The following is a 17,166-nucleotide window of genomic DNA, read 5'->3' as shown; positions in this document are numbered from 1 at the left end:
TCAGCTGAATTATACTCTTATTTTGAACTTTTCATACAAATGGAGATTTTGCATTTAATTAGAGTAGAACTCAACTTTTGGATCATTAAAAAATACCGTTGTACATATACACATGACAAAATTTATAATTTTAGTATAACTTTTAAGGTAGTACTTTCTACAAGTCAACAAATTTGATATAAATAATAATGTGTGATTAGATGCAACTGGGATCGCACAGTTATTTCGTATGCACTTACTTCAACTTAATTATGTTTCTTTTACTTTTTTGTTTCTATTCTACTTCTTAATCATTTGCATTTCATCTTGTTTTGAAGGCTTTCTTTTTAGAATCTCTTTTCTTCCATTTTCCTCCGACAAAACACTATTAAAAAAAGGATAAACACTGACACCAATCGTTCACTTTTTCCTGTCAAATTTTATATCAATGTCAGCGTTTGTGTGAAAAATGCATGCAGGAGCTGTTTCAATGCAAACTAAAATGCAGGTTGCTATGCTTTCAGTTTGCTAAATAAGCTCCAATTAATGATTTAGAATAAGAAAACATTTTATTTTACACATTCCATAATTTTTTGTCATTCATGCCAAGAAAAACAAGCTGGTTAAGACTGTTCCACTTAAAGTTCCCAAAGTGATTGCATCTGTAGCTGTGGGAACTACCACAACTTCAAGTTGACTCCAACATAGGAGTTGGACCAGAAGATGCTTTGTGCTGTTCGAAAGACAATGCACTTCATTGTTTGAAACTCAACATCACTTGATTCCTGTATTTCAGTGCTAGTTAATTTAAATTTAATTATGTTTGAACAAAAAATTTAGATTTAAGTCTTATGCATATAAAATGTGTTTTTTTTTAAGAGTATATATAAAGTTCTTACTTAAGATCACCTTCAATATTGAGGATGCTTTGAAATTTGAAGCATTTTATGTTCGTTTATTTAAACTTAAAAATAAAATATTTTTAAAAAAAATATTTAAAGCATGTATGAGTTGACTTTAAAATAAAAAAGTAACAAATTCTTTATTTTAAAAAAAATCAGATAAACATATAAAAATGAAAAAAAAAAGTGTTTATTCTATTAAGAAAAAAAAAGACTTTTTATAGAAAAAATTTTAAACAAATAATGTTCACATGCTTTTGTCAATGATTACTATCACATGAGAAACTTAATTGGCCATTTTAATATGAGATAAACAGTTTTTATCTACAAAATTCAAAATTTTACTTGAAAGATTTAAATATGAAATACAAAGTATCTACTATCAAATGTAATGACTAACTTTTGTTAAAGACCATCAATATATATGAGCAGTGACGGATCCAGAAAATTTATTAAGTGGGGACAATAAAATATTCTATATCATTTTTATTGAAAAAATTAATAATTTTTTGAAAAATATGTTTTTGTGGTAAAAAAATTAAAATATCTTATTTTAATAAATTAAATTGTCTCATAAATAGAGTGATAATTTTGTTTTTTTTTGTTTTTATTGAGATTATAATTAAGTATCATTTTATATTTTTTTTTACTTATTTAATATTAGAGGAATAAAATGGTAAAAATTAATAAGATAAAAATAATAAAATTATCAATTTGTTTTCTTTACGTATTTTTAAAATTTCTAAACTCATTTAAAATAGAAATATTTTATGAGTACTATGTCTATTTTTTTTTATAGGAGTAAATGTCTTTATTTAAATATGTTTAAGTTAAAAAAAATTGTGACAATTACTCTCATTCTTCTTAATTTAGATCCTCTCCTACCAACATAATACACATATACATGACCAAAGGGTTAAAATATAAAATAAAAATTGAAAAATAATCAACATTAGTAAACTAAACTATGACTCATTTAATGAGTAAAGAAGTAATAAATCTTTTAGTCAAAAAAATATAGTATATCATAATAATAAAAAATAAGAAGGGATTGATAGACTAACTCCATTAAATAATTCATGTTCTACGACAAGTATTCATCCAATTAATTAAAAGTATTTAATATATAGATCAAATTTATAAAATTTTTGAAAAAAAATTAAAAATTATTTGATATTGTATTTTATTAATTTAAATTGATGGATTATTATAAAAAAAACATTTTATATGTTAGGTTGAATCTATTTAATGAAGTATCATATGATTTTCATTTTTTTTTAAATTTGTAAACTTAATTTATACATTAAAAACTGTTAATTTAACAGTTGAATTTTTAAAATTTTGATATAAAGTAGAGTAGATTTATCAAGACTTACTTTTAGAGTAAGTAAATTTTTTCCTCATAAAAAATTAAGATAATTTTATCATAAAATAAAAGTAATTAAACAATAAAATAAAATATTAACATATTTTATTATATTAAATATAATAAAATAATTATAATATATTTAATAATATATTTTTTATAAAATAATTAATATTTTATATAAAAAATAAATAAAATAAACAAAATTTTAGTGGGGGCAACTGCCCCTACTACGTTGAACGTAGATCCGTCAATGTATATGAGATGAGAATTTTCTTCTCAACATAATTTATTTTTATCTAAGACAAGCATGTAAACCTTATATAACTTGGTTAAATTGCTCAATTTTTTTAGTTTCAAACAATTTTAAAATTTGCTTAAAAGTATTTTTTGTTAGAACAATTTTTAAAATCGTTTTTTATATAAAAAATAATTTTAAAGTGGTAAAAATTTTGTTATAAATCACATAAATTTACGTTTATTTGAAGAAAAAAAAGTATAAAGTATATAAATTAGAACAATTTTTAAAAGAATTATTAAAAAAATATAAATTTAAGTTGATTTCCATATTCAAAAGACATGCATGACATTGAAGTAGTGCGTGGTTACATAAAAGGTTTTTGAAGTAAAATGTTAGAACATCTTATGTAAACCTTTTTTACTTAAGTGTGAAAAATTAGTTGACAAATAACATCACTAACTCTTAAGTTTGTAAGTTAGGTTTTATTATTATTATTGTTATTATTATTATTATTATTATTTATTAAAGTTCGGGGTTGGATTTCTTATATATATAAAAAAACATATATTATGCGATATTTTGATAATAATATATTTAGTTTAAAAAAGAAAAAGAGGTTTTGATGGAGAGAGAAGAGATATTTAATTTTTATTTCATTCATAAAGAGAGTTTTTTTTTAAATTAATTTACTTTTATAATATTCTTAGACTTTGTTCAAGGGAGAGGAATGAATAAAAGAAAATAAAAGAGAATATCTGAAAATTGATTTGATAGGAATTAAATAAGAAATTGAATGAAATTTGTAATTGTTTAGTAGAGTAAAATTAAGTGAGAAATAAAGTGAATTTAAGACTTATAATTACTATTTTACCCTTATTTTATAATATATTTAGAACTAATATCTTTTATTTTATGTAAGTTTAAATATTTTTCAAAATCTATAAGAGTTCCCTCAATGAAGAAGATATGAAAAATGATGTGAGACTCACTTTTAATTTCTCACAATTTTTCTTAAATATCTTCTATCAAACACAAAATTTTTTTTTTCAAATTCATTCTAATCCATCCCCCTTCCCTCATGTTAAATCATCTCCATCAAACATAAGCTTACAATTTTAAATTTAAAAATATAAATGAAAATATTTTAAACATTAAACTAATAATATTTTTAGATTTTTCATCTCTAAATCCACCTAATACTAGAAGGAATTAAAATTAAATAATAAAAAAATACCCCTGTCTTCTCTTAAAAAAACTAAACCAAAAGAGCAAAAGTTTATAAAAAGTTTCTTTCCTCCCCTCCACTCCATCTCCTATTTTTTTTAACTAAACATCACGTAAGCGAATCACGATGAAGACTTGGTCCTTAATTTTAGATTACAACAATATATCTTGACTCATTAAAACGAAAGAAACAAAATCCTCACCATTAAATTCACCTTAGTAGGTAATAGGTTTTTTTATTCGTAGGTACTATGTTTGATTACATAAATATAAGAAAACAAAAAATATATATATTTAATTTAAAGAAAGAGGAGGTGTTACGTAAATTTGAACAGATAAAATTGGAGATCTTTTGATGTTTTATATGGTGCTCCTCTTCCAATCTGTTGGCCCAAGAGGTGAAGACTACGTGGCGGCTAAGCCCTGTCGGTTTTTTTCTGTTTCATAGTAAAAGTAGAGAGAGAAAGAAAGAAAGGAGACATAAACACAAATGGCGACTCTCAATCTCTTCTCTCAGCCATTGCAACCCACAATTTCTCCTTCTTTCTGTTGCTCTAATACTAATCACTATAATTCTAACAATTCTAAATTACATTTCTTTACCAATTCCCGTCACTTCTCTGTTCTTCCTCAATTCTCCACTCACTCCTCAAACTCAAAGTCAGGTACTGTTTCGCCACTTTACAAAATTATCATCATATTTCACTTGTTTTCGACCCAGTTTAAAAAAATTATGTTTTTAGTCTAATTAGATAACTGGGTAATGCCGTGCTATGTTTACTAAATGGCATTTGGAATGAGCATTTTCTGACAAATCTTGTGCTTGATTGGTAATTGATGCTATTCAAATTCATCCAAGATGATTATTAGCTTGTTGTTAAAGCTTCAAGTCAACTAACTACATCTTTGATCTATTAGTGAAAATAGTGAATTGAAAAATGAAATGAACTTTGGGAGTTGTAATTTCTTCTTCAACAGCTACATTTGCTGATCTGAAGCTGTTGGAAATTATTTGTGCCGTGTCATTTGAAACTTTAATATGCAGTTGCAATACTTCATGCAGGCAGTGGAAATTCATGGCTGCAAAACAGTTCCACTTCTGCTGGCATTGAGTACAGGAAGCGTCCTCTATATTCTGTGTTTCCCACAAAACCTGCTCAAGTCGCCTCTGTGCAAGACCTCTATGAATTTATTTGCTCAGGACCTTTGCTTGACAAAATAGGTATCACACAAGAGCAGGTGGCTGAGTCCATTGATACGTGGCTACTGTATGGCCGGTACCTATGCAGATTGTTTCAGCTTAATGAGTTGTACCTTACAGAGCCTCAAAAGGCTAGGATTTATCACTACTATGTACCAGTCTTTCTCTGGTGTGAACAGCAGATTTCTCAGCATCAGTCCAAGTTCAAAGAGGGAGAAGATATACCTCCCTTAGTGGTATGCTATATACTTGGCATTCTTCGGTCATTCTCTCTCTCTCTCTCTCTCTCTTGTTTGTTTTCTCTATGATTTGGTGTCATACAGTTTATTATGAAGGCTATGTAAGATGTAATTCTGTAACATTAAATATAACTATAGGATTTATTATTTCTAAGAAAATCATTCAAGTGGCTTGTAGTTCTGTTGGAAAATGCCTAGTGTTTCAGTAAGGATGTTGCCGAATAATTTGTCAAGAAACCAAGTCTTTAACAGCTCGCCTCAGTTGTGGTCTATGAGTTAGTTGTCAATGTCTCGGAAATAGCTACCTATGGAGGAGCTGACCAGAGAGGCTGAGTGAAGTGTTGTAGAACGCAATCACCACTTTGAGGGAGTTCAGATTCCATATTGGCTAAAAATATGATCAATGTAGTCCTTATAAAGCTTGGACATATCTTTCTTTACAAGTTAGTTTTTTGAGGTTGAGGTAAACTCTAAGCATAAATTTCAAAATGATATTAGACCTTCTCTTAAATCTATTATTGGGTCACCTGCATTGCCACACTCCAAGTCCATAATCCTATGTGTGAGGGGGTGTGTTGGAAAGCCACCTTAATTGCAACCAATGGCAAAGCAGAAAGGCTTAAGCCAAAATTATGAGAAAGAGTAATAATTTTAGGGAGTTTTGGTTTTACTTTTCAGTAATTTTTCAGCTTTATAAAGAGCAATAATCTGCTTGTAATATGTGATAAAGATTTTCCTATTTCTTTGTCTTTTAAGGTATTATTTTCAGATTTTTTTCTTCCTTATTCCTTCCATATAACAACAATTTTCTTGATTTTGTATGACAGATTGGTTTTAGTGCTCCTCAAGGCTGTGGAAAGACAACCCTTGTCTTTGCTCTTGACTATCTTTTTGAAGAGATTGGCAGGTAGGCTCTGAACTTTGTAGCAACTGTGAGCTTGAATTTATCCTTTGTTCTGATGACTATAGAGAAAGGAGATTATTTAACACATTGTAGATACATGCTTAAATTTTCAGGAAGTCTGCAACAATATCTATAGATGATTTTTATTTGACGGCTGAAGGTCAGGTATATAGAAGCTGTTATTTATATTTGTTTCTTCGGTTGTTGCTTCCATCTTGTTCTTCTTCTATTGAGCTGACAAATTGTGTGTGAACTGTAGAATAAACTGAGGGAGGCTAATCCAGGAAATGCACTTCTTGAGGTAACAAAGCACATATAAGTGAAATAGTGAACAGTAAACAATCCAGGGACATCATTATTTATGACAACTAAAATATTTTGCTTGCTTTGTTTTCTCCTAGTTCCGTGGAAATGCTGGAAGCCACGATCTTGCAATTTCTGTTGAAACTCTGTCAGCCTTAACCAAAATGACAAGAGAAGGTGGCTCGCTGTACTCAATTTTGTTTTCTCCTTGTTATATTGTATTTTTCGCATAATATTTTGTTATTTGAAGTGGTGTTCAGGTATGAAAATGAAGTTACCAAGATATGATAAAGTAAGGGCATAACTTGCAGATTTGGACTATTTAAACATTTCTTGAATTTATAGTTGCTAACTGCGAATTTCCTGTTGATGCAGTCTGCATTCAGTGGGAGAGGTGACCGTGCTGATCCTTCAACATGGCCAGAAATTGAAGGCCCCCTGACAGTAAGAGAATATTCAATTGTAACTCTTAATCTGCTTCTGATGGGTCATTTTCTCTTGGTAAAACATGATCCAACACACACAAGAAAGAAAAAATGCAGAAGCTTACCAAAATTTACCCTCCCCAATTTCAATATTACCTTTGTAGTTCTGAGGTTTGAATAAAATGATTTGCTTCCAGAACTCTGATTATAATATGATTGGTGAAATTTTGGTATTATTCATGCCATGTTCATCTCATGTCAATATCCTTTAAAAAGTGTTGGTCCTTGCATTATGACAAACATGGATGGATGTTCTAGGTTGTGTTGTTTGAAGGTTGGATGCTTGGTTTCAAGCCCCTTCCAGTTGAAGCAGTAAAGGGTGTTGATCCCCAGGTTAGAATTGGCCAACTTCCTTTTTCTTTCTTAAGATTATACTCATGAAGTTTATGATTCTGAATTGCTGATTATGCAAATTCTCTATCCTTTTCTTTTAAGAGGAAGAATTGCCAATGAATTGTGATTTTGCATAAAGATGTAATAAATTGTGCTTATTATTCAGCTAGAAACTATAAATAAAAACCTTGAAGCATACTATGATGCATGGGACAAATACATAAAGTCATGGATAGTCATCAAGATTAAGGACCCAAATTGTGTCTTCCAATGGCGCTTGCAGGTAGGTTGTTTCAACATCCTTTTTCAGAAATTACAAACTGTGTTCAGAACCATGATTGAGTTGTTTGAATATGCAGGCTGAGATTGCCATGAGGGAAGCAGGCAAGCCTGGAATGACAGATGATGAGGTCTGTTGCTCACATGGATTTATGTTTTAAGTATGATGCAATGATGAATAATGTATCTTTGTACTCTACAGGTGAGAGATTTTGTTTCGCGCTACCTGCCGGCATACTATGCATACCTTCCTACACTTTACTCAGAGGGACCAAGTGGATCAGATCCTAAGCATCTCCTAACCATTGAAATAGATGAAGGGAGAAACCCTATCCTTGCTGCCTAGGTTGACTGTATGATAGATCATTGCAGGTTTTTCAATTCTTTGAGATGATTTGAATGGCTATTCAGCATTAATTAGTTACACCATCAGTGGAGCTATGTCATTGAATCAGCACTATTTCCCTTGAAATGTATAGAGAATATTTCATTAATATATAATAGCGAACGGCTAATGCTTTCTGTTTTGTTATTTGATCAAAAAATAGAATAAGAAGCCTAGACTACTAGTCGTTGATAGTTAATGGCTTTTTTATTTTTTCAAGACTTTGTTCATAAAATTATGATCACTTCAGTGACTTCAATAGTACACTATGTGCTGCTGCACCTGCACTTGATTTATTTAATAGTCATAACGAATTCATTTGTTCTTGGAACAATATCACAAAAACTAAAATTTCTTGAAGTACATGGTGCATGAAGAGTATTCCTCATTGGCTTACAGAATCATTAACACAGAAATGATGAAACATAAACTTGACAAATGTCTGTTGAAAATTGGGCAATCTAGGGACAGCAACAACAGGTGCGTTCCAAGCAGCACTGACATCTCTCGTAGCAGCAAAAGCAGCAACAGAGTGTATACAAACTGAATCAAAGATTCAACTGATCAGGGTGTACTGTGTAGCAAAGGGAGAATGCTTGAAGGAGAAAAAGAAAATAAAAGAGAATTGGAAACCGAATATGTACACACCAAGCATAGAGGCTTCCCTTCTCCTCGTGGCGCATCTGAACATGATCATAGTATGACATCTTCTGCTGTGCTGGTGCAGACCCTGTCATATTTTGTGACTTGAAGAAGATGATTCATGCAATAGAGTTATCCCCCACATTTATTTATAAGCTGAAGCATAGAAAGTTTCTTTCAACATGTTTAAGGCTTCCACAAGCCCTTATCTTTTCCTTTCTTGCTAGCCATTAATTATGGTAGTTAGTAGAAAGGAATTGGTTGGCTTCGCTGGCTGGAAAAGTGATGAAACCAACCCCAGAATGATGGGAAAGACCACATTCCCTCTCCTAGGCACAAACACTATGTAAATACCAATCATAGAATCTCATAAAATGTCTATTTGGATAAACTTCTTTAAAATCACTTCTAAAAGAAAAAAAAAATAGTAAGGAAAATTAAAATAAACATCTTCATACGTTAAAATTAACTTATACACAAATTAAAAGAATTTTTTTAGAAAGCTACTAGAATATAGTTTCTACAAACTAATATATGCACAAGTCAATTTTAAATTATGAAAAAACTAATTTTATTTTTCCTTCTTATTTTTATTTCTTAAAAGTTTTCCTGAAAAAGTTTATCTAAACATGCTCAAAGTTTCTAATCTGCTAAGATGGTGGGAAGGGAAGATGTCATAGTCACTAATTTAAAGCTGCACAGTTGCTTTGTTTCATCAGTTTTGTCCCCTAACCTTACATTTCTACCGAACAAGAAATTTGCACACACAACCATAAATGTATAGTGGACGATGACAAGTCTATACGCTCAAATAAAATTTCCTAAAAAGCCCAAACAATGACTAGTACACTAGTTACCACATGATTAATAGAAAATAGAAAATATTACACATGACTTGTTATAAGAGAGATTTCATGACCTGTCCATCATAATTATACACATATGGAAGCATACACTGATCCGTGCCTCAATTTATTAACAACTCTCAATCATAGTGCTTCCTAACCACCCTTCAAACCCATTCATTGTGCAAGAAACTCAACTACCTGTGTAGCCAAATCTGCTGAAGCCAATTCCAGCTTAAGCATATTCTGTCAAAAGAAATCCCATTTTAATTTTATACTTGAAAAGTTAGAGCTAGTAAAGTTTGAATCCACCAACATAGAATTCTGTCTCAAAAATTTTATACTGCCTTGATTTCAATTTTGTTCCAAAATCAATTTCACACTAGAACATACAATGTAATATAAAATTTTCATATTTCAATTAGAATTAATAGTTTTAATTCAATTTTATTGAAATCAATTCTGTTAAAATTTGAAACAAATTGAATCAAATATTTGCGGTTACATAAACCATATATTCATTATTTAATTAGTATTAACAATTTTGAAGGGGAAGAGAATGCACATAAATTAAATTTTCTCTTTAGCTGTATGATAATGATTGGACATCTGGACTTGGGCTTCAGTAGTACAAATTTCAGGCTCCTATTTTCTTATCAGCAAAATTTTCATTGGGCTTAAAATTGTTACACTACATTTTTCTTTGAATGTACCCAAAGAACTTTTATACAAGTTAATTATTTTTTTTTTAACTTTTCGAGAGTAAAGAATAAATATGATTAAATGCTACGTTAATTATTCTTGAACATGATAATTAAACGTTTTCCTTCTCACCCCGCTCAAACATGTAAATAAAGGAATGAAATGTATTACGTTAATTTTTTTTTTATATTAAATGATTTAAATAATGAAATTTAATATTATTTACCAGCATGTCATTGGTTCTTGAACCTGATAATTTTACTTTTTATACCTTGCATAGATTTAGTTTTAGTTTGATTATCGTTCTTCAAAATAATTTTTGGTATATAGAAATAAGTGCTTCAATTTATTTTTAATTCTTATAAACATAATTTTATGTGATTTCAACTTTTCATAAATTCATTTATTATTTTTGTTCTTTGTGAACTTTAAAATATCTATCAACAAATTCTCTCGTTAAACGATAACCTTTGAGTGATGATATGATAATAGAATGTCACATCATTTCCATATCACCTCTGATACTCTATCAAAGGGACCAAAATAAAAAATTAATTAATTAATAAAGGGATAAAAATATTATATTTACAAAGATAAAACTGTATTTAAATAAATTTATAATATGTGAGTTATGGAACCTAAGGAAATAAAAATACCAGATGCTTTAATAGTTAACTAACCATTCCTTTTTATATTTCACACTTAATTAACCTATTGAAGATCGATAATTTTCTTTGGACATCTCAATCAAATGTTTTTTAATATCTTCTTAATCTTTTTAAATGTTTCAATATACAACTTTAAACTAGAAAGTTTAGTCCTTAATGAGTATGAGAACCTCAAAATTTTTTACTTTAGCCTATTAGCATTGTTGAAACGTGTCATTACTCATTAGTTCCTCCTCAACCAATACGCGCACTGCGCACAAGGTTGCATACGTGATCCTTAACGTATTTGGTTTAATTATGTTCTAACAAATATTTGTTTTCATCTATTATTAATTTGTATTCTTTTATTATGAGGGTAGTGATGATATAATATTTATCATTACTCAATTAACTGCAATAAGTTAATAAAGGACTACCATTATACATTTTTTTATATAATAAATATGTTTTTATTTTTCAAAAATAAACTTTATTTAATTTTAGTTCCTAAAAATTTTTCTTAATTTTAGTCCTCTAAATTTATATAATACTTATTTTTTATCTCTTTTAAAATACTGCTAATTTTTGCTTTTAAAATAAATCACCTTAGTACTCGAATTACTATTAGTTTTATTGACATGAATTTTTTTAATTTAAAATATTAATTATTTTAGGATTAAGTTAATTTTTAGAGTAAAAATTATTTTTATACTTAAAAATTTTAACTATTCACTGTCGGTTCTAGGTATGGAGGTTAAGAAGTGTTTTATTTTATTTTTTATTTGTCTATTTTGCTTTCACTTTTAGTAGAAGAAGCCAAAAGCTTCCTATTTTTTATAGGTAGCACCTCAAGGTTTGATAAGGGAGAGTGTTATGTAAAATAATTTGTGTATTGAGGGTTTTGAGAGCCATTAAGGGTGAAAGGATGCAGTAAAATATTTGAAATTCGAAACTTAGAGGGTTGCCAATTGAGACTAAATGCTACTTTGAATTTGTGAAAAAATTTTATTTGAGTTTGGTGGTAGGCTCTTTGTTCAAGTAAAAATTTGAAACTTAGAGGATTGTCAATTGAGACTAAATACTACTTTGAATTTGTGAAAAAAATTTATTAGAGTTTGATAGAAGGCTCCTTGTTCAAGTAAAAAAAATTATTGGAACCTCCATACCTACCTTTAAGAGTGAATAGTAAAAAAAATTAAAATTATTTTTATCCTATAATTAAACCCTAAAATAATTAATGGTCAAGAATATGAACATATACGCACATTGATGTAAGGACTAACATATTAGTTATTACATGTAAACTCAAAATAATTATAAGGAGAGTTTAAACAACACCAATATAATTTTTACTAAGTATTATACTGCTCAATAATTTTAATTAAATATAAATTTTATAAATCAAACTGTTAGATTTAAAGTCTTTTACTATTATATCATAGATACAAAGTTTTATATTAATCCAAGATGATTTGATATTTCATTCTTATAAAATAAAAATGTATTATATATTTCAAAATATAATAAAATATGAATACTCTGATTACCTTCAAGTTATTGTTCAATTTTAATAAGATTTAATATAAACATACAAAATGATATGAAATTATAATTCAATGGTTAGATTTACAAAATTTACATTTAATATAAAATTATTAAATAGTGTAATGGATAGTAAAAATTACATCAGTATCATTTAAACCCTCCTTTCTCTCTCTCTCTTTCTATATATATATATATATATATATATATATATATATATATATATATATATATATTATTTTTTTTTATTTTTTTTTTCATCTCATGAGAATTTGAATAATCTTAATTCTTGTCGGAGAAGTATCTCCACTTACAAAGAGAAATTATTAAATGATTTGGGAGTATCATGATTTCAAATAACTTTAAATAATATATAATTAAATGATATTATTATTTATCGTAAATTGAAAAACTAGTTAGAACTATATGCATGTGATAGTTGAAAATTATTTAATAATTTATCTGCTAACTGGATCCAACTCTTAACTTTATATAATTTTTTTTCTTCAAAAAACAACTTTATATAATTTTCATCTTTTTATAGCAATAATAAGTCTATAGTATTATTGATCTCTTGCTCATTTTTCGTGTGAGACAAGTTTTTTTCCTTGATAAGTCGTTATCTTTCTCTCTTTTAATTAATGCTTTTCTATGACTATTAGTTAGCGTATTTGTTGGAATTTAATTGTATTTTTCTTTGAAATTTAAAAAAAAATCAAGAAACAAGTTCATCTTTGTACATCATAACAAGATATTAATTTATAAAATAAGTTTATCAAATGACTTAATTTTTTGACATTTTAATCTGAGAAATAAATCTAAATATTCCTCAAAATAAAAATAAAAATAAAAACCAAACATAAAAAAATTGGTAGATCAGTAGATCCATAGTTTTTGAAGCATGCATGTTTTAATTTATACAAATCATGTCATTGCTTCATATAATTGATGAAGGGTTTGTCTCTAAAATTAGTAAATAAGGATAAATCCGTCTTTTAATAAAGTAAGAATAAATTTAAAGTACATCGTTGATATATAATCTTTAAGACATTAAAATTCAGGAGTGAGTATACGAAATATTATGTAAATTATGAAGTGGATCATAAATGATTCTAACAAGTACAAAACCGGGGAGAGCTAGCACAAAGCCGAAGTCACTACATTACATTACATGCACACTCTTATAATGAAGATCATAATATTATTAATTACATGCCAGCCTCATTTATTTATTTTTTTTCCTTTTCATATCACTAATATAGAGATCAGTCTTAGGTTTTAGCTAGTTCTTTTCAAGTCAAAGAAAAATTAACTAACTAGAGGTGCTAAAGGGACATGTACATGCTAAGCACCATAGATATTTAATTTCATTATCCTAGATTTAATTTCTAACTGGCCGAAACTTGTACACTTTGAAACTGTTCTCATAGAGCTTATGATCATTACACTAATTATTCTTCTTCTAGGTGGAACTCCTACATTTTGAACCAAACCTCGTACCTGCAATATTTGTAAATCACAGGAATTAATAAAAATAAAAAATCACCTTAATTATAATTACACAAAAAAACATAAATAACGATCCACGTACCTAAGCCGATGACCTCTGAGCTTATCATAAGTCTTATCCTTTTGCATGATTCAACAAACATCCTAGAAAAAGAACCAGAGAGGGTTTTATTTTTTAAGAAAATGAAACAGATAGTAGAACGATTAATATAGTATAATATTATATATAAAATTGGTGAATATACAAAAAGGTTACCAAACATAAATCATAAATTAATAGAACTTACTTCCATGGTACATCCCCAACCAACATCCAGTCACCATCCTTATCCTCATAGGTTGGCATGTATTCCATTCCATTTCCGGACTCCATCAGTTTCCTCTCATTCATCAAATGATTACCTGTAACAATGGTTGCCCACAAAAAAGACTCAATTACCCCTAGCTAATATATATATATATATATATATATATATATATATATATATATATATATATATATATATATATATATAACCATGTAACATATATCATAAAGTATGAACATATATAATATATTTGTGATATTAATTAGGAGATCGAAGAATACGTACGAATGGCTAGGCCACAAAACATGGTCTCTAATTCCCTCATCAAATGCTCATAACTATCGTACATTTCAAGATCCACTTTTCTTAGATATGGAGCTCCATCTACAGCTACCTTCACGAATTTGCAACTCTTCAGAACATTCTTTCTGCTTGCCCTCACCGGTGGCCACCCCACCACTTGTTCCCTGCAACATCACATCCACGATCAACACCCAAATTAATTAGCCCATAACTAATTGTTTTTTCACATATAATAATAATTAGGGAAAAGGAAAAAAAAATTGTAATCAGGCTCAATAAAACTGGGGTGGACCAGAAGGCTTAATGAAAGGGGTTTATGATGGTTATATTGAAATTGAATCTTGGTTGGATGTGGGTCTCTATATTTCAGAAAACAAAAATATGGATATATTGTAGGTTGGTTCTTACTTGGAGGTGGGGCGCAAGATTTTGTTTTGAGAAGTGGCGAGATGAAGAAGGGTGTCGGAGAAGGCACGTTTTGAGCCAGTTTTGGTACCGGGAAGACCCAGCGTGAGCTCTGTTTCCTTCAAGTTACAATCAACGGCGTGAGATTCCAAGGAGGAGGAAGAGTGGATGCCACTTTCTGATGACATTATTTCTGCTCACAATTAATTTTCCACGTTCAAACTCGCCTAGTAGTTTTAGTTTGGTCGTGTGCCTTTTCCTTGTTTGCTGCTATGACTATCTCTTTTACTTTGTCTTAATGAGTTGAAAATTGAGAGAGAGACCAAAGTGTATGATATTAAGAAAGCTTTGTTGTTTCTTCCGCAACGTGCGCGCTTATATTATGCTGAGCGAGGTTGTTGGACCAGCATAAGGCTGACACGTGTACGTCAGATACCGGCTTTGATCCTTCCACGTATGCGAGACTCTGTGAGGGAAGCGTGTGATTCTGATTTGATTGCTTTCTAGTTTCAAATTAAATTCCTTTCACTTTGCCACCTCAACTAACACCAACGTTCCACGTAATGACGTAATATATTCCTCGATTAATTATTACTATTACAAATAAATAATGTAACATTTCCTTGATATTATCCAGATCGCATGGGATGGGGAGAGGATGAAGAATGTATTGTCACACTCAATTATCTTCAAACAGTACTATAATCGTATGGAGACAAATTAGAGAATGGGCAATGATATTGTTGTAATGAAAAAATGCTAATATCAGTCATAAATGTGGTCGTGCCAATTAATTAGCTTATTACTATTTAAAAATAATCATGTTGGATTTATTTTGTAAATTAATTATGAAGTTGTGGGTATGAGCAGTGAGAAGAGAAAGTTTGGTTGAGGGAGCTGTAATCACGCTTAAGATCCTAAAAATATGACAGAAGAAGGTGAAAATGGAAGAGAAAAAGAATAAGGAAAAAATAACGTGGGAACAGGTGGGGTCCACATGTTTCAGTTTTAGAAGAAACGGTCAACTCTAAGCGAAGTCCATGTGCACGTAAACGAGTCATGGTTTTAGGGTTTGTGTCCCCACCAAAGCATGTGACCTTGTTTCTTTGTCGGTTCCGCAACCACTCCCACGGACCCTCATGCTTTAGCTCTAGGGGATATATCACTGCTACTTAATTAAAACCATTTTAACTAGCTTTAACAAAAACAAAATTAAAGGAAATCTTTTTTCAACTTCTTTTATTTTTAATTATAGTTTATTAGTATATATACATTTTAATACATTCAGTTAGACTCTGTGCAATCCCATACTAATATTTTCAACATCCAATATTTAATAATTATTTTAAATTATTGAATAATATTTTTAATTTAATCCAAGTACCTAATTGAATAATTATGTAGTGCATGTATTTATATTTTAATTATATTCAACAATATATTACTTTCTTTCTTTTTTCTACTTTAGCTTTTCTAGAAGCTTATTATTCGCACAAATAAAGTAAACGACATATTCTTGGGTAGATGTTACATCAATACATAAAATCATTTCAATTCTTACTACAAATGGCATCGTTTTTTTTTTTAAATTTATTATTTATTGATCATAAAGGTAAAAAGTTTTCTACTATTAATCAATAAAAAATAATTATTTATATAACTTTTAAGATAACTAACATAAAAATAAAAAAAATTTATTAATTATATATGTTTTCTATATCACAAGTCTCAACGTGAAAATAAAAAATTAAAATTTATTTTCTTCAATTCAAACTACGCATATTTCTTTATTTAAATTAGAACATTTGCATATTTTGAGAAAGAAAAAAGATGCATTTTTAAGTAATCATATTATTATTATGAACTAATTTTGTTGATGATTTATCTACGTAAAAAAATTAATTACTTATTTTTATTTTTAATATATAATTTTTCTTCTTAATCACATTATTTCATACACAAAATTCAAGTTTGAGAATTTACTTCAGAGACTAAAGTTAGTATTACGTACTAGAACTATTATTGATAAGTAAAAACATGTTTAATCTCAAAAATAATATATCGAAGACCTTTTTTTTAAGTTCACACACACTCTTCTTTAAGTTTTTATTCATTTTGTTTTTCTCTTCGAAATCATTTATCACGTGAGATTCTTGTCTAATCCTTTAATTAGTTTCAAACGTGGTTCAACTAACATATATATATATATATATATATATATATATATATATATATATATATATATATATATTCTTTTATGTTTATTTAATAGAAGTAAAATTGAGAGTAAAAAAAGAAAAAGAAAGAAAAATAACGAAAATTAGAATAAATAAATAATTATTACTTATATTAATAGAAATGAAAATATACTTTTAATTAATATAAAAGTATTTTCATATAGTTATTTATTTATTTTGACACT

General features: G+C 28.5%; 2 protein-coding genes and 1 long non-coding RNA gene across 3 annotated transcripts; 1 reads left to right on the top strand and 2 right to left on the bottom strand.

The window, feature by feature from the left end:
- Window positions 1-4,086: 4,086 nt before the first annotated feature.
- On the top strand, window positions 4,087-7,983 carry LOC109805485 (P-loop containing nucleoside triphosphate hydrolases superfamily protein). Its single transcript, XM_020367568.3, has 12 exons — window positions 4,087-4,377; window positions 4,776-5,149; window positions 5,980-6,059; window positions 6,170-6,221; window positions 6,316-6,357; window positions 6,458-6,536; window positions 6,620-6,651; window positions 6,735-6,803; window positions 7,103-7,177; window positions 7,344-7,460; window positions 7,537-7,587; window positions 7,659-7,983. Exons 1-12 carry the CDS (start codon window positions 4,203-4,205, stop codon window positions 7,800-7,802), a joined length of 1,290 nt encoding a protein of 429 aa, XP_020223157.1. The 5' UTR covers window positions 4,087-4,202; the 3' UTR covers window positions 7,803-7,983.
- Window positions 7,984-8,129: 146 nt separating this feature from the next.
- LOC114916368 (uncharacterized) lies at window positions 8,130-9,026 on the bottom strand. Its single transcript, XR_003804794.2, has 2 exons — window positions 8,490-9,026; window positions 8,130-8,384 (listed from the first exon to the last, which is right to left on the bottom strand). It is a non-coding gene; the product is annotated as an uncharacterized LOC114916368 (long non-coding RNA).
- A 4,257-nt stretch (window positions 9,027-13,283) lies between these two features.
- Window positions 13,284-15,107, bottom strand: LOC109805486 (auxin-responsive protein IAA17). The gene is made up of 5 exons (XM_020367569.3): window positions 14,748-15,107; window positions 14,322-14,503; window positions 14,016-14,130; window positions 13,811-13,872; window positions 13,284-13,719 (listed from the first exon to the last, which is right to left on the bottom strand). The coding sequence occupies exons 1-5, from the start codon at window positions 14,930-14,932 to the stop codon at window positions 13,682-13,684; spliced, it is 582 nt and encodes a 193-aa protein (XP_020223158.1). The 5' UTR covers window positions 14,933-15,107; the 3' UTR covers window positions 13,284-13,681.
- Between the last annotated feature and the right edge of the window lie 2,059 nt (window positions 15,108-17,166).

Source organism: Cajanus cajan, chromosome 10 (assembly GCF_000230855.2).
Source record: "Cajanus cajan strain Asha chromosome 10, NIPB_CcT2T_4, whole genome shotgun sequence".
Lineage (NCBI taxonomy): Eukaryota > Viridiplantae > Streptophyta > Magnoliopsida > Fabales > Fabaceae > Cajanus > Cajanus cajan.
The sequence above is the reverse complement of the archived record's forward strand: the minus strand, read 5'-3'. Positions and strand labels throughout refer to the sequence as shown.